Source organism: Cricetulus griseus, chromosome 8 (assembly GCF_003668045.3).
Source record: "Cricetulus griseus strain 17A/GY chromosome 8, alternate assembly CriGri-PICRH-1.0, whole genome shotgun sequence".
Taxonomy (NCBI): domain Eukaryota; kingdom Metazoa; phylum Chordata; class Mammalia; order Rodentia; family Cricetidae; genus Cricetulus; species Cricetulus griseus.
In genome coordinates, this window is record NC_048601.1 from 55,616,763 (window position 1) to 55,640,197 (window position 23,435).

The 23,435-nt window shown below is 44.5% G+C and overlaps 1 protein-coding gene across 1 annotated transcript in view; it reads left to right on the top strand.

Annotated features, from left to right (window-relative positions):
- Cfap92 (cilia and flagella associated protein 92 (putative)) overlaps positions 1–21,393 on the top strand; it is a 40,533-nt gene extending 19,140 nt beyond the window's left edge. Inside the window, exons 8-15 of the mRNA XM_027428711.2 lie at positions 2,962–3,146; positions 6,524–7,425; positions 10,463–10,657; positions 12,545–12,839; positions 16,026–16,190; positions 17,048–17,254; positions 17,337–17,493; positions 21,077–21,393. Of these exons, the coding sequence (XP_027284512.1) occupies positions 2,962–3,146; positions 6,524–7,425; positions 10,463–10,657; positions 12,545–12,839; positions 16,026–16,190; positions 17,048–17,254; positions 17,337–17,493; positions 21,077–21,309 (2,339 nt within the window). The 3' untranslated portion in view covers positions 21,310–21,393. The remainder of the gene's footprint in view (positions 1–2,961; positions 3,147–6,523; positions 7,426–10,462; positions 10,658–12,544; positions 12,840–16,025; positions 16,191–17,047; positions 17,255–17,336; positions 17,494–21,076) is intronic.
- The last annotated feature ends 2,042 nt before the right edge of the window (positions 21,394–23,435 follow it).

Here is a 23,435-nt window from a genome sequence, read left to right on the forward strand (position 1 = left end):
TCACTGTTCTATTGCTGTGAAAAGATACCACGACCAAGGCAATTAATATAAAGGAAAACATTTAATTGTGGCTTGCTTACAGTTTCAGAGGTTTAGTTCATTGTCACCATGGTGGGGAGCATGGCAGCATGGAGGCAGACATGGTGCTGGAGAAGCAGCCGAGAGTTCTACATCTGGATCCACAGACAGGAGGAAAAGAGAGAGCCACTGGGTCTGGCTTGGGCTTTTGAACCTCAAATCCCTCCCCACCTTCCTCCAATAAGGCCACACCTCCTATCCTTCTCAAATAGTGCCAACCCCTGGTGACAAAGCATTCAAATATATGCACCCACGGGGGGCCATTCTTATTCAAATCACCTGGTCACTGTAGACTTGTAGCCATATCATAACACAAAAAAAATGCATTCAGTCTATCACAGTCTCAATACTGTTTAAAAGTCCAAAGTTCAAAGTCTTTGAAACTCATAGCAATCTAACTATACTCCGTGTAAAATCAAAATAATAAAAAAACCAGATCAAATACTTCCAACATACAATGGCACAGAATATACATTGATATTCCAATAGGGAGAAAAGGGAGCATAGTGAGGAAATAATGGACCAAAGTAAGGCTAAAACCCAACAGGGAAAACTTGAAATTCTACATCAGCATATCTGATGTCAAAATGCTCTTTGCATCTCCAACTCCTAGCTTTGCTGACTGCCACACACTTCTCCTCCTTGGGCTGGTTCCACATCCACTATGAAGCTTTTCCTTGGCGGGTATCCTATGACTTTGGCATCTCCAACAACTGGGGATCACCACCATCACAGGTTCACACAATGGCCTCTTTGGTTCTCTGGGCAGGAACACCCCTGACATATGCCTGTCCTCAGAATTTTTTCATTAGTTGCAAAAGGAGATTCCATAAACCCTTTCTTGTATCCTTGACTCTAAAGCCAGGACCAGATGGCTGAAGCTACTCATTTCTGCTGTTTGATGAGGCTGGAACTTGGCTCCTTGTTCAATTACATTTGTATCAGCTTTCTGTTACACCCCTTGTCAACTTGACACACAATAATTTCTTTTCATGGTTTTCTTTATCACTTAAGCTTTCAAAAATTCCTTTTCACAAATTGGAAGCCTATCTGGGTGGGGTTTTGCCCTGAGATCACCACTCCCATTATTCCATATAGCACCAGGCTTTTCTTTAGTTGGGGGCTTACTTACAGTTTCAGAGGCTTAGTTACATTATCATCTTGACAGGGACCATTGTGCTGGAGCAGTAGCTGAGAGCTACATCCCGATCCACAGGGAGGGAGGGAGAGGGAGAGACAGAGAGAGAGGGGGGGAGAGGAAGAAGACAGAAAGAGCAAGCTCCCTTCTTCCATGTCCTTATATAGCTGTCAGTAGAAGGTGTGGCCCAGATTAAAGGTGGATCTTCCACTTCAAAGATCTGGATTAGAAACGGGTCTTCCTACTTCAAATGATTTAATTAAGAAAAAAAATCCCTCAGCTGTGCCCAGCTACTTGGGTTTTAGCTAATTCCAGATATAGTCATGTTGACCAAGCCAAGAATAGTAGTCACAAGTCCACCCCTTGCCAATTTGACACACAATTATATCTCTTTATGTCATGTCAGGCTTAATTTTCAGATAAAAGCAATAACCAAGTCATAACTATGTTTAGCATGATATAACTATCCTATATACAACTACAAACATTATATATTTAACCATAATTATGCCCAATATGATATAACTATCACATGTACAACTACAAGTGCATTATATATTTAACTGGGTTATAATTTTGCCTAACAGGATATTAATATCCTATTTTCAACTGAAAACACATTGTAAATTTAGAATGGATGGCAATGCCCCTTGAGGAACATTCTTTTAGCATCTCAAACTTAAATATGATAACCACTGATATTATCTTAATTGATGTCACATTTTTTAAGATTTTATTTATTAGGCATACAACATTCTGCTTCCATGTATATCTGCACACCAGAAGAAGGCACCAGATCTCATAATGGATGGTTGTGAGCCACCATGTGGTTGCTGGGAATTGAACTCAGGACCTCTGGAAGAGCAGTCAGTGCTCTTAACCTCTGAGCCATCTCTCCAGCCCCTGATGTTACATTTTATGATAAAGAATCTGTAAATATCTGTACAAACACATTCTTAATAAAATACAACAAAACTCATGTCAGTTATAATCTTCTTTTCTGTCACTGGTATGTGGCTCCAGTTAGTATTTATAACTACCTTCCTCTACTACACATTCTGTATTTCCTCTACCCTCAGCAAATACTTCAGCAGGTCTTAGCTGTTTTCTTGGAGGAGTAACCCACACTTTCATTCCTGAAGGGTCTGTGCCCTTTGTCATCCTGCCTAAAGGATCTGCATTCAGACATAGTCTTTCTTAACTCCATTGTGGAGAAGCAATCCAATTTCCCCATAGTAATCTGGATCAGTACACTTCCTAACACTGCTATTCCTCTCTTAGCCTGTTGCCTTAAGACCATCAGAAGCCCAAAATGGCTTTGGTGGAGGTATGAGCGTGGTGTCCAAGCTTCCAGTTCAGTGGAATGTCGTGTCTCCTGGCAGTAGTGCTAGAATAGTATATTTAGTTTTATTCTATCCCCAGGCTATCTCGTCTCAGGTTTTTGGCCACCTAAGTGGCATGGCTATATATTCCATCTCATGGAGTATGCCTTAAATCAAAGCAGATATTGACTGGTTACTCCTAAAAGTTTTGTGCGACTATTGCACTAGCATATTTTGTAGGCAGGATGCCATTGTAAATCTAATGTTTTGTTGCTGGGATGGTGTCTGCGTTTTTTTGTTTTGGTAGCTTGAAGAGTACCTTCTAATACCAAAGATGCTAGCACCCCTTGTCAAGTTTCCGAAGAGAACTGCTTCTAACTGTCCTGGGCTAAGGGGGCTAATGCTGTGTGTGTTTCCTTATAGGCTGGCAAACAGTCATCAGCCGTGGCAGTGAGAAGTCTGCCAACATTTTAGATTGCTTTTTGACTTTAAAAACAGAAGTTCCTATCATGACTGAAGAGCAAAAACAAGATCTGAACCCCCTGACCATAAAGGTCAGGTGTGCTTCTTGCCTTCCAGTCTATCCTGTATCCATTCGTGAACTGGAGGTAAGAAAGAACTCCCGCTTTTCCCGTTAAGAGCACCTTCTTATCCCACCCAGGTGGCTCCTGTGTGTCATCTGATCTTTCAGGTGCTCAGTGTAAGAAATACCACCCACTGCTTATTCTGTAGGGAGACACAAGAGAGAAGAGGTTCCTGAGAGTAGGAACCACCAAACCTGAGGCTTTTCACTACTCTCTTAGGTGGGCTACAACTGGAGATTACTGGCCTGTTCAGAAATGTGTGGGCTTCCCTGTCACAGTAGCAACACCCAGATGGGTTCCTGCTGTTGTAAACCCTCTAGGCTCAGTGCTACTGTGTATCCTAGGAGTTCCCTCTTTCTTGTCTGGACCATTGTTTCTGGGACTGCTTTCCTCTTCCTCTATTTGCTCTTAGGTTTTGCTGAAACACATCCTTTAGTATATATCCCACGACCACATTATTTCACACTCTAAAAATATCATTATATTTCATATTCTCATGCTTGAAAAACTGGTTAGTGGCTTAGTTTGCTTTCTAGTATTGTAATAAAACACTGAGTAAAACTAATTTGGGGAGGGAAGGTCTTATTACATCTTACAGGTTAAGGTCCATTATCAAGCGAAACCTGGGGAGGCACTCAAACAGGAACTGGGAGTCGGGAACTGAAGCAGAGGCCACAGAGGACCACTGCCTGCTGACTTGCTTTCCATGGCTTGCTCAGCCTGCTCCCTTTATTATTTTTTTCTTTTCTTTTCTTGTGTTTTGAGACAGGGTCTGTCTGTCTAGCCCTGGATGTCCTGGAGCTCTCTATGTAGACCAGGATGTCTCAGCCTGCTTTCATGTATCATACAGGACCGCTCACAGTAGGCTTAGGTTGGTTTCTCCCACATCAATCATTAGTCGAGAAAATGCTCTACAGTCTTTTCTACAAGCCAATCTGCTAGAGGAATTCCTCAACTGATATTCTGCCTCCCCAGATGTCTCCAGTTTGTGTCAAATTGACAAAACCCAAAAGAAACCAACCAACCAACCAAAGTAAAAACAAGTAGCCAGCACAGTTAGGTTTAGATTTATTGGTTAAAAATAATGCTTCAGGTTTTTGAAGGCATTGTTATTTTCCTCAAAGAGTATAGGATCTTCTTTTTACCTTCTGAAACTATTGTGTGTGGTGAGTTGAATGAATGTCTTCCATAGTCTCAGGCAGATGAATGCTTGGTTCCCAGTTGGTGGTTCTGCTTGAGGAGGCTTAGGAGATGTGGAGGAAGCTTGTTGGGGGAAGTACATCATCACTGGGGGTGGGCTTTGAGAGTTCAAAGACTCCATGGCATTCCCAGTTCACCCGATCTGCTTCCTGTTTGTGGTTTAAATGTGAGCTCCCAGATTGCTGCTTCAGTCATCTTGCCTGCCTGATGCCAAGCTTCCCTGTCATGTTGATGCTGGCCTCCTATCCCCCTGGAACTGTAATCTCAAATCATCCATTCTACAAGTTGCCTTACTCTTGGTGTTTTATCACAGCAATGGAAAATTAACTAACACATGATGTATCTTAGTGTAAGTATCTTACACTAAGTAAGTATCTCAGTATACACACACACACACACACACACACACACACACACACACACACTATTTTTTACAAGTAAATCCACGTGCAATATATGTTTATTTTGAAATATCAGTTTATAAAAGTTTGTCAGATTAAGTTAAAAAAATCCTTCACTGATATAGAGCTTTAAAGCCACAGGTCTGTCTATGTCAGTTGAAATGTCTAACCCTTCCTAATGTTGCTACTTTGTACTCACCACCAAGTTCCCAGAAAAGACTTGTTCATCCTCCATCTTTTGTTTGCATTTGCTAGAATGTCTTACAAACAGAAGCTACTCTAGTAACCTTTTAAAGCATGGCTGTTAGTAACAAATTATCTTGGTTTTCTTCTTGATCCATGAACAGGTATCCATTTCACTTCATCCCTGGGGTACATCTTTGATGGGGCAAGTCCTTTGGTGTATGTTTATCTTATTGGTTGATAAATAAAGTACTGTTGGCCAATAGGAAAGCAAGATAGGTAGGACTATGAGTCAAGGAGGATTCTGGGAAATGTAGTAAAGAGATCCAGGCAGGAAGTGACATAGCAGGCCGACTCAGAATATAAGCAGGGACAAGAAGGAAATCATCCTTATCCTCTTGCTCTTGCTCTTCCTCCTGCTATCTTCTCTACGGAGCTACCATGTGATCCCAGGAAGAGGACACCAGTGGAAGGTGTCCTTGATAAGTCTTATAAAATATATAGATTTATGATAATTAAGACTGAGCTAGTATATAAGAAATCCTAGTCAATTGGCCAAGCAGCATTTGTACCTAATATAAGTCTCTGTGTATTATTTGGGGCCCTGATGTGGGGGGCAGAACTTGGGTAGTTGGCAGAAGGAGCCCATGTGGTGGCAGGGCTCGAGCGGCTTTGGTGTAAAGATTTATCATTACACATCTTCACTGGTTTAATATCCTCAATTGATGATGTCTTCTTTTAGCACTGTGCCTCTCTTTTTGCCCTCCATGACTGCAATTCTCCTGGTGTGACAGGTCATTTCCTTGTTGCCTTTAAGATGTTCTTGCTCTCCCCCTTTTTTTGAAAATAGAATTAAACAAAATAGTTTAGTGAGGATGTGTCTGGATGTGGGCTTTTTGAATTAAGCCTGATTGGATGAATTGAGCATCTTGAGCCTGTGAGAATATGTCTTTTCTAAAGCGAGGCAATTTCTAAACATTCTCCTTTTCATAGCTTTTCTATGTCCTTTCTGCTTTCTCTTCCTGGGACTCATATGATGATACAGATATTACATTATTATAGTTGTCTCAGAATTCTTTCCTGTTCCTTGTCAGTCTTTCATAGTTCTATGATCTCTCTTTAAGTTCACCTCTTTTTCTTTTGCTATGTCCATTTTGTTTTTAGGACTATCCAGTGAAAATTTTAATCTCTTGTTTGGTTTCTGTTGGTTCTTTGTTGTACTTTCCACAAGACAAATGATCTTTGCAGACACTCTGAGCAGCATCTGTGGTTACTTCTTGTAATGTGGCCATAATAGCACAGTTTAAACTCTCACATTTCCAACCTGGGAGTCATCTCAGAGTTGGCATCTGTTGATCTTGTCTCTCTTGGCTTTTTGTGGGTCATTTAATTCTGGATTGTGTCATAGACATTTTTGAATGCCATATTATAAGACTCTGGTTCTTGGAGAATATCGACACTTTTCACTGTTTTATTATAAAACGTTTTTGGCTAGAGTCAAGCTGAAAATTCCAATTCAGCTGCACACAGGTGGAGTGTGACCTGCTGTACCTGCCCTCTTATAGAGTCTGGGCACACAGGTGGAGTGTAACTTTTTGTTTCCCCAATTTCTTGTAGAGGCTGTGTGCTCCTGTGTACTGCAGATACCAGTTCCACACGACTCCAGTTCATGAGACCAAGGGGGAGCCCCATGGGACTCATGTATTTTTCCAGGATATCAATGTCATCTTTCTTGGGGCCATGCACCCTAGTGACTTGAGGGAGTACCTTGAAGGGCCCCCTATGGTGGTTGAAGTCCATGACAGGGACCGAAAATCAGAGCAGTATTCCCGGAAGCCAACCCTGTTTGGAGAGGACTTTGTGGATTCATACTTCAATCTCCAAGCTTTCATCTCTCCCAAAGACACAGAGAATAACCCCTTTGAGTCCCAGAACAAGATGTGGGACCCTTATGGGATTGCCCGGGTCAGTTTTGCTGAACTCCTCCTTGGTCATAAGTACTTGAACCTGGTTGTCCCCATCCATAACTGTGAGCCAAAGTTTGCCAGCCAGAGTCAGGATAGCAGGAAGAGGTCTGTAGGGTACCGCACCCCCGCGGAGGTCCTCCAGCACAACTCAATGCCCATAGGCAACTACCTGGAAGCCAACTCTCTACTCAAGCTTCGAGTGGACATTGCAGTGCCCCTGAGTTCTTGGTTCACAGCTCCTGAGCTTGACCTTATGGGTACCCAGTTTGGCCGCATCATTTTTGTGTTCAACACCAAGAAGCTGGCCCTCCTACAGGACCTGCTGAAGGACATCACCAAGATCAATGCCAAAGCCCTGGGCCTGGACAATTATCCCATCCAGAAAATGCAGCAGATACTGTCAGCCTTCAGGGTACGTGTGAAGATCCAAGAGCAGCAGAACCTAGATGTCCTCACTGGCTTCCATCTGCTGGATGGAAGGATCCACCTTTTTATTCTAGAAGGCTTGGCAGAACATGGCTTGAGGCAGCTGTGGGAAAGCTACCAGAGCAGGTAGGTACACTCTGTCACATTCAAAGTACAGTCATGGTACTCTGGACACAGGGCAAACAGAGTGGGTGTTTCAAAACCAAGGCCAGATTCCAAGACCTCTAAACACTGGCAACAGGCAGACCTGGCTGTTTTAGCAGGAAGGGTAAATTTAGGCTTGGGCTAATGAGATGCTCAGTACATGTAGGCATTTTCTGTGTAATCCTGGTGCCCCAAGTTAAATCCACAAAACTCACATAAAGAGTGAAAGGAAAGAACTGACTCTATGAAGTTGTCCTCTGATGTCCATGTATATGCCATGCCATGGTGCACACACAGAGTGATGCATAAAGCTTTTTGTTGTTGTTGTTTGAGACAGGATTTCTCTGTGTATCTCTGGCTGTCCTGGAACTCACTCGGTAGACCAGAATGGCCTCAAACTCACAAAGAACCACCAGCCTCTGTCTTCTGAGTGCTGGGAATAAAGGTATGTGTCCCCACCACCCGGTGATACATTATTTTTAAATGAAACAAAATTTAGGGTGATTTAGGACATGACACTTAGGTTTAACCTGTTTGAGGAATAGGATCCTCTTTAGTGGAAATTTAGCAGATTTCATGGTCCTGGACCTCATGCACTAACAGCAAGAGGCCAGAAGTTGTTTCTGTCTACCCCAGAGGGGACCATACCACCGAGGGACCTGTCCTGATGTGCTGACAAACTGAGAAACACCAGAGAGATGCATGAATTCTATCCAGATGCATACCTAAGATAACCAAAAACTTCCATCCACACCAAAGTCTGCAAATGAATGTATAGTATATAGGAGTCAAAAAGTAGAAACCAGATGCCCTTCAAATGATCGTCAGAATGTGGACTGTAGAGTGACATGCAGTAAGACATGTGATGTGGCTACAGAGAAAGACTATCTCAAAAAACAAACAAACAGATAAGCATAAATAGGTATCTGTAGTAGACAAAAAAAGTGGACAATTGTTTTTCTCCATAGGAAAAGGAAAGTAAATTCGTTTAAAGCCATTTATAAAAACAAATTCAGCTACCTAAAAAGAAAATATAAGCTGGGTAGTAGTGGTGATGCTTGCCTTTAATCCCAGCATTCTAGAGGCACAGGCAGAGACATGTGGGTCTCTGTGAGTTCAAGGCCATCCTGGTCTACAGAGTGAGTTTCCGAATAGCCAAGGCTACACAGAGAGATTCTGTCTCAAAAATCAAAAACAAAAAAACAAAAAAAAATCTATGTGGTCTTTAGACTTGATATTTTTATTAAATTTATTTTATCTCATTTTATGTGTTTTACCTGCATGCATGTCTGTTCACCCTGTGTGTGCAGTGCCTATGGAGGACAGAAGAGGGCGCTGGATCCCTTAGAACGGGAGTTCCAGGTGGTTGAGGGTCACCATGTAGATGCTGGGAACCAAACACAGGTCCTCTGCAAGATCAATAAGCGCTCTTAACCACTGAGCCATCTTTCTGGCATTCTGTGTTTAAAACCTGTGTAGGTTTTAAACTTTTCGTTTTGAGGTAATTATATATTAACAAGAGGCTAAAAAATATGACCAAGAGGCCCTCTGTGTCCCTTACAAACTTCCTTCTGATAGGATATCTAACACAGGGTCCTGATAGTGCCATGTGGGCATGCTGCACACAAAGTCTGTCACAGATGAATTGTGCAGCCACTGTAATCAAGGTACAGAATTATTTGTCACCTCAAAGATTTTCCTCCTGTTGCCATAGTAATCAAGCCTACCCTCTTTAACTGTCCTTAATTCCTGGCAACTGCAAATTTGTTCCACCCTATACTTTTGTTATTTTGAAAATTCTACATTAAATTTCAGGTGCCAAATATTCTTTGATCATTTACACAAGCATAACTGATTTTCATAAGCTCATAAATCAACTTATTGAATGAAGGAGTTGTCTGTCTTTATTCTGGTAAATTTTTTGGTGTTTTTTATCCTAGGCTATGATATAAGGAGGAGTGACTTCTCCTTTTCAATTTGTGTGCTTTTGTTTCCAGTCATACTGGATGGAATCTACAGCATTTTTTTCTGTGATCGATAAAGCAGGGCTAAATAGACTATAATGGTCCAATCTTTAACTTTTTTTTTTTTTGAGAGAAGTTTCACATTGTAACCCAGGATGTCCTGGAACTCATTAGCTTAGGGCGTTTTTAGGTCCACATCAGTTCCCTTGACTCAATTCTCTGAGTTCTGGGCTTGCATGTATGAACCACAGTGCTCATATTTTTAAAAACCTATCTTTGAAATTTTAGATGACAATTAAGAAAAAACACTCATGACATCAGATTAGAGAAAAATCTCTCCAATGAGGTACAAAGAATAGAAAGAATGCATTATTTGGCTACATTAAAAAGGAGTAATTTTTGTTAAACAAAACATAAAGTTTTGAAGACAAAAGCAACAGACTGAAAATATTTCAGTGTATGGAACAAAGTTGGCAATCTTGACTGCATAAAACAAGTCCCGTGTTTAGCATGGTGTGCATGTGACCTGTAGTCCTAGCACTCAGGATGGGGATGTAGGAAGGGATCATGATGAGGCCATCCTGGGCTGCCAAGAGAGACTGATCAGTATGACAGCAATAAAAACATCTATGTGGAAAGCTTGGAAAATGACCCAAATACTTGATAAAGGAAGAACTACAGTGACCAAGGAGAGATTCCCCAGGGAATAGGAGGATGGGCACAGATCTCAGGAGTTTTCAAGATGTGGGAGCGGCACCCAGGGTACTCACAGAGCGGGCTGTATTTAGGAACCCTGCCAAGTTGCTACTGCTGGAATACCAAGGGTCATTTCAGATTAGGGAGAGACAAAGGAGCAGGAATGGGGACAAAATTATGGCCTCGGCTACCACTGCTTTCAGGGTCCCAGGTTGGGTTTGCCCGGCGTGTTTACTATCATTGCTTTCTATTCATTGCTTTTAAACAATGTATAGAATGAAAGGAAACCTCGATAGACACAGCAGAGGCATCAAGTGTTCTCAGGACCCATGCGTGACGCTGATCCTCCTTCCTCCTAGGGTCACTACCTCCAATCGTGTAGCATGCAAGGTGCTGTATGACTCCAGGTTGCTCTTCCGCCATCGCCTGTATGCTGACCTGGAGACCATTCTGTACCATGTGCATTTGTTCAGGCCTGTGTCACTGCTTCTGCGGTACCCAGTGCTCTACATTCGGGGGGCTGTGTCACGCATGGCCTTTAAGGCTCTGGCCAGGTGAGTGTGGATGGGACAGGAGGTACATCCCACTATCTTGAGGCTAGGTGGACCATAGGGACAGCAAACAAGAATGTCCTGCATTTCCCAGGCTCTAGGAGAAAAAGATGCAGGTTCTCCTGAGATGTATCAAAACAAGTTAGCAGGAAGAAGACTGGGCACTAAACTGAGCAACTCTGCTCCATCAGCTCCCCTGAAGGATCTGAGAGGGAGCATCTGGTCAAAGCATAATTTCCAGTGAGAACTAGGGATATGGACGGCAACACCAGCTGCAGGCTTTCCTTTCACCCAATGCTTCGCTTTGTTTCTGCCCTGAGCCCCACCCCATATTCCCTCTCTGTTGCTGAGCTAGCCTGTTGCCAAAGAGCCAGCTCTTGCATTAAGTGTCCCACTTGCTATGCCCTGCCTATCAAGCCTTGCCTTTGTTCCAGGTGTCCTGAGGGTTTCATCATCCCTCTGCAGACCAACTTTGGCTGAGAGGTGCTGGAATCTGGCAAGTTCAGAAGGAACTGGGCATGAGGAAAAAAGTGATGCAGGGATGCTGCATGGGCAGTCCAGTGGTGCATGGGTGCTGTGTGGTCAGTCCAGTGATGCAGGGTGCTGTGTGGTCAGTCCAGTGATGCAGGGTGCTTTGTGGTCAGTCCAGTGATGCAGGGTGCTGTGTGGTCAGTCCAGTGATGCAGGGTGCTGTGTGGTCAGTCCAGTGATATAGGGCTGCTGCATGGGAAGTCCAGTGATGCAGGGACACCACCTGGGCAGTCATTGTGCATCCCTTGGGGCCCAAGAGAGTAGTAGGGCACCAGGGGAGGCAGAACAGACTGACCTTGAGGAGGCACTGGCTATTACCCTGACAGCCTCTTCCAAGCATGGGTAGATTGTGATCCCTATTCTCCTGTTTTTAGGGTTGGACTTGTGATGGTTAATTTTGATTGTCAATGTAATGGTGGTTTGAATCATCAGGGAAACATATCTTTCAGTGTTTCATGATGACTTTCCAAAAAAAGATTAACTGAGCAAGGAAGACTTGCCCTGAATGAAGGTGGTACCACCCCATGGGCAGGGGTCATGGCCTGAATAAAAAGAAGAGAGATCCAGCATTCATTTCTTTCTGAGTCCTGCCTGTGGCTGCAGCATGACCTTATACTACTACTACCCATCAGTCACAAGGGGCTATGTGTCCTCAAACTGAAAGCCAAACCAAATCCTCTGCTTTTAAGTTGCTTCTTGTTAGGTATTTGATAACAGCGACAAGGAAAGTGACTAATACAATGCTAAAGCCACAGTGACTGTGTCTTTGCTTTGTTTCTGAGGGTTGTGGAAGCCCAAACCCAGAAAGACCAGGTAAGGTCCATGGGTCAGCATAGACCTCAGTTCAGACTTGGCAAACAGTGGAGGCAGTGGGTAGCACACAGAAGGTCCCAGATAGTGTCAGTGTGGATCCTAGGTCCACTGCAGGGCAATGGAGGTATGGCCCACTGCTACCGACAGTAAGCACTGGGGCTGGAGAAGGTAGGACTACCCACTCAGGCCTCAAGCTCTGTGGAGGAGTGATCTATGATCACATCATCATCTCTGGTGCAGGAGCACCCTGAGATCCACCTGCTGAGAGCTAACTAGCATTCTGGGGTGGCTCCCTAGTGGAGTGTGGGACTGATGAAGACTGTGGATAAAGCCAAGGTAACAGAAAAACACTCAGTGCATATCATGAGCAGCTCCTAACTGTTGCAGGCTTGGAAGAAAGGGGAAAGGAGCATACGCCAGGAACCCAACTTAGCCAACTAAACTAGCTCTGACCGGACACCCCTGGCCAACCTGAGCTTTCATTTCTGCAGTGAAATGTAATGGTTACACAGCTGAGGCTGAGTGGCTGGCCGTTCTTCATTTCAGAATCCATGACATCTGCCATAACAGCACCAGGCTCAAGGAGGTGATTATGAGAGACCTGCTCCCTTCCTCCTCCATGATTAAAGACCTGAATCAAGAGTTTGGGATGCCCATTTCCCAGGAGGAACTCATAAATGGAAAGATGTTGACTGTGTCACCCCAGTCCCCTCCCAATGAGGAGAACATCCAACGTCAGACTTCTACTCTCCCAGAGGAGATCCAGATCCACCAGGAGAAGTACCTGCAGTGGCGGAACAACATGCTGAGGAACCAAGTCCATAAGTGTAGCCTTGTCCAGGTGGGCGTTCTCTCTCCCCTCTATGCTGAGGCTCCCAGATCCCCTGGGGCTTCTGGTACCCATTAAGAGGCATCTGGCCTGTATTTGTTCTTCTGGTTCGGGACACTGCAGGGACAGGTCAGCAATATGAAAGGCAGGACTGAATTATGCCAGAGCATTTGCTTGCAGTCCCTCTTACCTCAGTTTTCCTTGAATATGAGAAGGAGTGAGCTCAGGCACAGGGCACTTACTGCAGTCTAGTGTTTGTCTTAGGAGAAGACCTGTTACGGGTGAAACATCTTGTTTAAAAGGCATGGGTATCAAAAGTTGTCTAAGCATCATAGAAAATAAACTGGCCTAGAGGAGAAAACAAGGAGAGGAGATAATAGAAGACAGAGAAGCTGGTGAGGTGATGAAAGATCAGTGCCGTGTGGCTTGGACGGCCAAGGATATTGCCTTACCCCAAGCCAGCCCAAAGTCTTGGAAATACAAACATCTAAAGCGAGACTTGAATCCATCTGCTCATGATCTCTCTTTGTGAAGCCCTCTCCACCTCTACCTCCACACTCCACTTCTAGTCTCAAAGTTCCCCTTCTTCCCTGCAGTGACGCTATTTACTCATTGGTGGCCATTTGTATCATTCCTTATCTTTTGCAATTTAAAGGTATTCTAACTCTATGCCATTACATTTTCTGCTAAAAGTATGCAGTTGTTTTCTAGGATATGATACTTAAGATTACAATTGCCGAATGCTAGTTCTATTGCCTAGATCAACCTGGGGCAAGAGAGTCAGGGACAGGGGAATGGGGACAAGGGGACAAGAGATACAGAAAGAATGACAAGACAGGATTCTGATCAAATGGCAAACTTTACTTTTCTCAGGCTAGCTTATATAGTCAGGATATGGGGAGGGGCAGAATGGGTTGGTTGTGCACCAGGTGTTGGAATAGGCAGGATATTAGGAAGCCACAAAGAGGATGTTTGGCAGGGTAAAGAGTTCATGAGTAAGAGGTCCAGGAAGGGTTGCCTAGGTGACTGAGCCTGTGGGTGGAGGACTGGGTCAAGTTGTTTCTTTTCTTGAGCTGAGGTTCTAAGGAGCTGCTATGTAAAGGTTAACTATGTGGCCTGCCAAGCATGGCTTAGGATCTCATGCCAAGCCCTGAGATTTGGCTCCCAACAATATATTATTTTCCAAAACGATTATGTCAGTATAAGCATCCTTATCTTGCATGGGAAATACCATTTTGTACATCCATGCTATATGTTACAAATTGGACTTTGAGATGTTTAATTTCTGATGTTTAAGAGTTTTTCAGAGAGGTTTTAAGATGTACTATTTATTGATGAAGCCTAATATCTCTTCATACATTTCTTAATTATTTTGCCTATAATTAGGCAACATTTTATTTTTAAATCCTCTAAAACAACCCATTAGCATTAGTTTTTTTCAGGAGGTGCAGTTCAAGAAACGATTTCTCTGTGTTGCCTTGGCTGTCTTGGAAATTGCTCTGTAGACCAGGTTAGCCTTGAATTCATGGAGATCTGACTGTTTCTGCCTCCTGAGCTCCTGAGTGCTGGGATTAAAGGCATGTGTTATCACCATCCAGTTAGTAGCATTAAGTTTTTTTTTTTTTTAACTTGGGACCATTTTTTTAAAAATTAGTTTCTCAGTCATCATCTGGGAGGAAACCATTCTGAGACCTTTACATCTTGATCCCTGGGCAGCAACAGGCAGAGGGAAAGAGACATTGAGCCTGATGTGAGCTTTTGAAACCTCCATGTTCACCTCTCAGTGGCACTTTCCCACTTTGTCTTCTAATAGGTTCAGTGCAGCTGGATTTATGTTGAGATCTTTGATCCATTTTGACTTAAGTTTTGTGCAAAGCGATAGGCTTGGGTCTAACTGCAGTCTTCTACATGTCTGCATCCAGTTATGCCAGCACCATTTGTTGAAGATGTTCTCCTTATTCCATCGTATAAACTTGGATTGTTTGTCAAAAATCAGGTGTTCATAGGTGTGTGGGGTAATATCAGGGTTTTCAATTCTATTCCATTGGTCTACCAGTCTATTTTTGTGCCAATACCAAGCTGTTTTCAGGACTATAGCTCTGTAATAGAGCTTGAAGTCAGGGATGGTGGTCAGAGGTTCTTTTATTGTATAGGGATGATTTGGCTATCCTGGGTCTTTTGTTTCTCCATATAAAGTTGAGAATTGTTTTTTCAAGGTCTGTGAAGAATTGTGTTGGGATTTTGATGGGGATTGCATTGAATCTGTAGATTGCTTTTGGCAAGATTGCCATTTTTACTATGTTGATCCTACCTATCCAAGAGCATGGGGGATCTTTCCATTTTCTGCTATCTTCTTTAATTTCTTTCTTTAGAGACTCAAAATTCTTAAGGTACAGGTCTTTCACTTTTTTGTTTAGTGTTACTCCAAGGTATTTTAAGTTGTTTGTGGCAATTGTAAAGGGTGATGCTTCTCTGATTTCTTTCTTCACCAATGTGTCATCTGTATATAGTAGGGCTACAGATTTTTTTGAGTTAATCTTGTATCCTGCCACTTTGCTGAAGGTGTTTATCAGAACTTCAAGGACAATATTGAAGAGGTATGGAGAGAGTGGACAGCCTTGTCTTGCCCCTTATTTTATGACTTTACAGGTACATACACCATGTTCAAGTTATTTTGTTTTTAATTCCCTAAGAAACCCACAAGTAAAGTCACCTTATTTCTTCAGCATCCTTTCTGAAGAGGGAACAGTTCATTTCCTTACCGGGCCTGCTTGAGAATGGCCTGGCTCCTGCCATACCTCCTGTAATACTGAAAATCAGCCATGGCTAATGATGTCCATCCCTGCTGCCTCAGGACAGTGTCCCCTAGCCACACCATGAAAGTGTCTCACACTTCCAAACTGTACATTTGAACTGTACATTTTTATTCTTTACTACTGGGTCGATGGAAGAGTAGTGGCTTGGTGTGTGATGTTGTTACTGTCCTTGGGAAGTCTCAAGATTTTACTCCTCCGAATTCCACTTTGGATAGGAACATGTTGGATTAGATAGCCTTTTGTCATGGGCTGTGTGATTATAAACTCCACTGGTACTGAAGAAGTTTTGATCAGTTTCTGTACCATGGCTCTGTGCCAGCGAACATCTACTGCTCACGAGGAAGTGCCTGATGTAGGTAATGAACGCCATCTCTCTCTTCAGAAAAATATCACAGAAGCATACCAGCTCACCAAAAAGCCTCTGAAATCAATGGTGAAGGCGATTAGAATTGCCATTCCTGAGAACAAAGCTGTCCACAACTACAGTATCCAGAGCCTGAACTCCACAGAGCTTGCTAAGAAGGAGATGTTTAAAGAAATGGCCAAGGTGAGGGACAAGGCAGCTGATAACACATCCTCTTAGTCACTGCCCTATTGCTGTGAAGAGACACCATGGCTGTGGCAACTCTTATAAAAAAGAAAGCATTTAATTGGGGGTGACAGTCTCTGAGCATCATGGTGGGAAGCAGACAGACATGGTGTTGGAGCAGCAGCTGAGACCTTTACATCTTGATCCCTGGGCAGCAACAGGCAGAGGGAAAGAGACATTGAGCCTGGTGTGAGCTTTTGAAACCTCCATGTTCACCTCTCAGTGGCACATCGCCGCCAATAAAGCAACACCTTCTAGTTCTTCCCAAACAGTTCTGCCCCCTGATGACTGAGCATTCAAATAGATGAGCCTATGGGGCCATTTTCACTCAAATCACTATACACATGAGCTTTTCTTCCTCTGACCAAGGGTAATCTGGGGCCTTGGGTGAAGTCAGTTATATAGGGACAGTGGACAAAAGATCAGGTGATGGGAGAAGAGTGTGACTTCACCATGCTCTAGAGAGCCGGAGGTGCTCCACACATGCTCAGATACATATGGTGGGAAACAGTGTAGAAGCTGTTCTTCTGGGCAGCACTGTGTTGCCATGGAGACAACTGTGAGCCATAAGAAAATCCTGGGTTTAGACTTTCAGCACCCATTATATGTAGAAAATGGATTCCCCTGTGAAAGGAGACATGACATGAGCCTCATAGGACTCACTGCCTTAAGAGTTTAGTGTGAGTGCATTATAGTGTCAGGACCCTGTGTCACTGTATTCCTAGATGTTTCTGATACCTGCTACTCAGGTAGCAGATGGCTACTCAGCCTTATCCAATACTGTTCTTAGAAGATGCTTGCCTCCTCACTTGTAGGAGCCCTGGAAGAGATTCACATATTCACAGAAGTACTTGTCAGCTATGGTGGATCCGAATGACCCAGAGGAAGAGGCGAAGAAAGCCCAGAAGAAGTCCCGCCAGGCCTGGCTCACAGCTAGTGGGTTCCAAACGTGGGGTCTCCAGAGCAGCATTGGATGCTACCAGCAGGATTTTGGGCTGCCACCCGTCAAAGAACTAAATGAGGTCTTTAGAAAGGAGGAGGGCCTCATGGGGGGTTCTTAGCGGTGCCTTCCTACCTCACTTACTTGCTCCTCTTACGATTTAGGAATGGCAGGAAAATTCACTGTTCACTGGCCTGCTGAAACCTGTATTGGATCGGGACAGGTGGAGCTGGAGCCAGCGACACCTGGACTTTGACCTGTACAAGAAGCCACCACTTTACCTTCAGGTGCCTTCTCTTCCACCTCCAAAGCCTGCAATTGGTAAGATAGTACCTCTCTGAGCTGGGCCTCCCGGTGCTGCTGGCAGGCAGAGCTCTGGTCCTCTTGGCATCTTGAGCACCATCAGATGGTTTTGCATTCATAGTCATATTTTCCAGGTTAGAAAGCAGGGTTCAGGATGAGTCTGGTAGAAAGAGCTAGTTGTATGGCTGGGACTAGGGATACCGGGGCTTTAGTCTCTGTGTGGTGCTGGCTGCATGCTTTTGGGCAAGTATCTTTGTTCTAGCCTTGGTTTCTTGGATATAAAATGGGAGATTGAAAGGTAATTAGTGGCTTTTGGAGCTTCAATACTGTTACCTAGGACTGGTTTCTGGACCCCTGGCAATCTCAGGGCAGAGACCTGGGACCTCCTGGGGAACTTCTAACTCCACTTTAGTTGTAGATGCTGCTCGAATTACCTGGGGGAGGTGAGTAGTATCTTGCTTAACCAGTCTCCCTGAGTCCTCTTTTCTTCCCTTTCACAGTCTGTTCATGAAGATTAATACATATTTGTTGGCTAAAAGACGCAGAAACTTTGTTCAGGGAGAGCACACAATTTATCCAGAAGTGAGGTTTGGCAGAAAACAATTCAGAGAAAGCTAGATTCAATAAACAATGGGTTTTTGCCTCCTGACTCCTGAGGGGTGCTGGCTACATGGGAACAGGCCCACAAAACAGGAAGTACTGTCAATTTGTCTGACTGTTCCTTTCTCCACAAGTGTGAATGCTGCTTCTGCACTCCCGGGCAAGCCCTTATCCTTCTGAGACTGGCGAAAACCTGGGTGCAGTTGTCCCAGGTTCAGTCAGTGGTGCCATAGATAAGGCTCCAGCAGAATGATCTGAACAGCCCAGAATGTGCAGGTCGTCACTGGACTCCACTGCTGGCCTTTCCAGCTGAACTTCCCTGGCCTGTTTGCTTGTGAAGATAAGAAGTTCAGGTTAGGGTTTAGCCATGCCCATTAAGTTCAAGAAAAACTTGAATATACACAGGAGGACCAAACTAGTGGCTAGGCCTCTGAAATCCAGATGGGTGAGTAGACAGCCTGGTGCAAGATCCATACAAGCCCACACATCCCACAGGGCTGCTGAGAACAGGGGTCTCTTGACCTTTCCTATGCTTCCCTCATGGAGAGCATTTTTCCATGTAGCTTCTTGTCCCTGGTACTATACAGGTATACACTGTCCACATGTACAAACTTCCCCCTTTGTTAATTTCTAGCCAAATAACTAATTTCTGGGAAGTTATTTTCCAAGTCACAGCCCTGGCAGGATGCTCAGACCAGCCCAGCTCTCAAAGTCCCAATCTCCCCTATGTCTGTTTCAAGAATCCAGGTTAAGTAGAGAAATAGAGTCTCATCTCCTTTGCTCCTAAGAGCCCTAAAACCAGGCAGGCGCTTGAAATCTAGAAAAGTGTACCAGGACCAGGACCCTGAGTGACCTGCATAGCAGCGGAGAAGAACCTGGAGATCAGCCTGCTGGTGACACCTGGACACATCTTCTGCAACCAGGGCGGACAATGCTAGCAGAGAAATGAGAAGCCTTATGTGAGAATAGACACACATGGCCAAGGTGGGGCCATCTTCCCATGACCGGGAGGCACCACAGATGAGAGCTGCTGTTGTGAGCATCAGGGCTGTAGGGAGGGTACCACCCCCTGGTTCTAGGGCCTCGTAGTGAGAACAAAGGGTCCTAGAAGTGATCAGCAGAGGGGTTCTCAGGATCGCGCATGAAAAGCTGGTTTAGAGGAGTCACAGGACTAGAAGTGAAGTCTAAAAGAGACACAAATTATTATCTTTTATACTCTTTTGCTGGAAAGTGATTCTGACATATGTTGTAAGTACATTTTGTTTTTAATTTCAGTGAGTAATATGGATACCACTTCACAGTTATTTCAGATTGTGGGATCTAGTAGAAATGGCTGCCTCCACCTCAACTCTCTGTGAGAAAGTCGTAGGGCCTCAGGTTAAACCTAGCTGTGGCTTCTTATGTATGCAAGTGAAAGACAGTCTGCTGAATGGCTCCAAGTTCTCCATTTTATCTTTCCTTTTTTCAGTCTGGGTTTCACATAGCCTGCACTGGCTTTGAACTTGCTGTGTAGCTGAGGCTGACTTTGTAACCTGATCCTCATGCCTCTGTCTCTCAAGTGCTGGGATTACAGACGTGGGCCAGGGCCTGGCTGAGTTCTCTTTTTTGTGGAGAGACGCTGCCACGGATGAATGTGTGCCTCTAAAGGATCATCTAGGACACTTTTTTTTTTTTTTCAGCAAGGAAAGAAGTATGGGTGATCTTTCTGTGCTTTAATCATACCCATGGCTGAAGGAGAGTGTTTTCAACAGTCCCCCGACTCTCATCCCAGGAAGTTGCCTCCAAGTGAATTCTCCTCAAAAATCCCAAGATCTTATGAAAGAAGAGGGGAAAGCCCTGCTCAGTAATTGAATCCTGGAGGGAGATGCCATTTTGTTATCATCTGTTGCATGTCAGAGTCCTGTAGGCCAAGTTGTATCTTCTCTGGATCCACAGTGGCAGCAAATCAATGTCTCTCTCACTCCAGCCTGGTACCCTCCCCATTATTACTGACAAGACAGCTGAGCAATGCAAGCCACTAGGTCAAGCAGACCCAGTTACAAAATATGGCTAGGGGCTATGAAAGAGGAAGAACATTCCAGATAGAGATGTGTTCACAAATCCCATAACTCCCCTGGGCAACACCTATAGCTTCTACAGAAAGCAAGTTCCCATTAACTGGAGTTCAGGGGTTAATGAAGCAGGTAAAAGGTCCATCTTCTACCTTAGTGACCTTCCCAGAGTAGGTATCAGCAGGGCCTACAGAGGGGACTTCTGTTTATAGCAGTGGTTCTCAACATGTGGGTCATGACCCCCAAACCATTGGAAAACACAGATATTTATAATACGATTCATAATGGTAGCAGAATTACAGTTAATGACAGTAAGTAGCAATGAAAATAATTTTATGGTTGGGGTCACCACATGAACTGTGTTAAAAGGTTGTGGATTAGGAAGGTTGAAAGCCACTGGTCTATAGAGGTGAACTTGAGCTGTGTGGTCCTGCTGTTATGAGCACAACTGCTCTCCTGGCAACACACACTGGGAGTAGGTCTGGGAGCACAGCCTCCACAAACAGTGCCTGGACTTGAGCCCTCTGGCCTCTTGAGTATCACCTCACTCACACTTGTCCAACTGCTACACAGTGAAGAGATTCTGGAAGCAGCCTTCCATCTGGGCACACTGTCCCAACAGAAACGGCAGGACTGAGGTTGGAAAGATGACCACTGAGAGCTCTGATGATGACCTCTGAACACCAGCATGGTTGCTGGGGTCAGATGCCTGGCTCAAAAGGCACACAATGCCCTGACAAAGCTGCCTTTGTCTCAAGGAACAAGTTGCTTAACATCTGTGAGACATTTCCTACCTTGAGGTGGATGTCTGCAGGCTACTCTGGGATATGTAAAGAGGTAGGTGCTAGAGGCTACATTGCTTCCTGGACAGAGTGAGGAACATACAGGCAAGCAATGGGTTAGAGTGTCTGCTTCATGGGCCTGTCACTCACCCATCTGTCCTCTCTCAGGTAGGAAACAGAAGGCAAGCATCCAGTCTTCTGAATGGCGCAGACAAAGTCGAGTCACAACAAAGTCACCTAGTTCCTGCGACAGTCTCTCTGTGCATCTTCAAGACATAATATCTCTGAATGACCATCATCTGGCACTAGGGACCCAGTCTCACATAACCTCTACTCCCCATGAGTCTTCGGTGGGACCACATCACCCAAGTTCTTCCTTTCCCAGCCGCTGGCTTCATTAAAGCATAGTATGATGAAGAAACTTAGCTCAGTTGTCATGGCCCTGTTGCAAATGCACTCTGGTTCCAAGAGCAAGTTGTTCAGTGTGTCTGACCTGTTTTTGTTTGTTTTTTAATGGGGCCATGTGGGGCTCACTGGTGATCATGACTCCAGAGCCTAGAGTGGATGGAGCAGTTGGCATGTAATAGCATGGCTTTCATGCCCTATGGTAGGTAGATGAGGATGCTGGTCACTCACTTCAGTACCACCTGTTTCCCTGCAGTCATCTGTAGATGTTCAGAATGGACACTTGCTACCACCCATGGCCCTTCCAGAACTACACCTTTGCTGTTTCAGTCACCCTTTGCTCTTCAGCAACTGGGGACCAATGGCCCCTTTCCTTGGTGTTATGGGAGTCTGGTGACAGTTGCTTCATGTTTCCCCTTCTTTATGTGGCAGTTGTCAAGGCAAGACCAAGACCCAGAAATTTGTCTAAAAATCAAGGCCAGCACTCAGTAGGCTCAACTCTTATCTTGAACAACAAGAGCCCCATAGAGCAGCTCCCTATGTCTAGCCCCTGAGGTGGCTCTACCAGTTCCAGGGAGCTTTGCTGGGAAGCCTCTGCCTGCAGGGCTCCCATGCAGGTACTACAGGTCAAACATCTCAGCCCATGGTGATCAAGGTTTCTATTCTAGACATGGATGCAAAGGTGGACATCAGGCACAAAATAATCCCTGTTGGTTGGTAGGTGTTGTGGGTGCTGTGTCCCAGGCCAGCAGGCCCTACTAATCTTCCAAAATGGAATAGTGCTTTCTCAACAATTTGGCAAAATTGATACACCTTCACTTCCAGCTTGCTCACACTGTCCTTACAGGGCAGAAAACAGCTACTTAGTACCTCTCCCAACCATACCCATACTTGGCCCACTTGACAAAGCTAGGAGCCCCAGGTAGACAGGGCAGAGATGGAGTAGGGCATTGAAGTGCTTTCCCCATGTCCCTGGAGAAGCCTAGAGACTAGTTATATCCCTCTGTAGTAGAAACACCAGGAGGGAATCCAAGAGTGGGAGGCTCATGTGCTGTGCCTACTCTTCCCAAGACTGAGGTATACAAACAAGACTGCCTCTCACTCCTGGGTCTGTGATTCAGCCTAGCAAGTCCCAAAGCCTCCAGGCAATGGTTTCTGTGGTCACTTTGCCTCCTTTAAGCGCATTGCAGGAAGTTCACAGTGCTGCCATTTAAGGCCCAGCTGCATGAAGCTCTGTTCTTCTATGGCTGAGCATGTGGGTTGCTTGTGTATAGCAACCCACATGCCTATCAGACAGCATCCAGCCATATGGAATATATGGAGGCATATCTGAAACAAAAAGCAGCCAATGAGTCCTTCCACTGGGGAAATAGCCTTGGGACAAAACCAAGAGCATGAGGATGTCTGTCATTCCATACCCGCTGTGTAGTTCAACCCTCTCCCTGTTTAAGACTCTGACTGCTGCATACTCCATGACAACTGTTGAATCAGTCCATCTTGTTTCTAGTCCCTGCTCCCAAAAGGAGTGCCATAAACCAAGTCATTTCATACTTAAAACCTCTTGTGGCTTCCAAAAGTCCTATCAGTCAAGCTTTTCCACAGTCCGGTTCTTTTCCTACCTGAACTGCCTCATCCACTTTTTGCTGTTCTACTAAATGAGCCTGTCCACAAGCAGGATCACCTCTTTTCTGAGGGTTCATAGACACAGGATCACCTCTTTGGTCTGAAAATTCAGTAGAGGTTTGAGGTCTCCTTTGTGGCTGGCTCCTTTAATTCTCTGACTGATATCTGATATCCTGATATCTGACTCTGGGTTTTTAATTATTATTAAGACCTATTAGAGGCTGGAGAGATGGCTCATCGGTTAAGAGCACTGGCTTCTCTTCCAGAGGTCCTGAGTTCAATTCCCAGCAACCACATGGTGGCTCACAACCGTCTGCAATGGGAAGACTCCTTCTTCTGGCATAAAGGCGTACCTGCAGTTAGAGCACTCATACACATAAAAATGAATAAATAAACTTAAAAAAACTATTAGTACTCGTTTCAAGCCATCTTGCAGCAATAGCCTAGCACACTGGTGCCTTTCAGTCATGTTATTGGACTCCGTAGCTTAAATTCACAT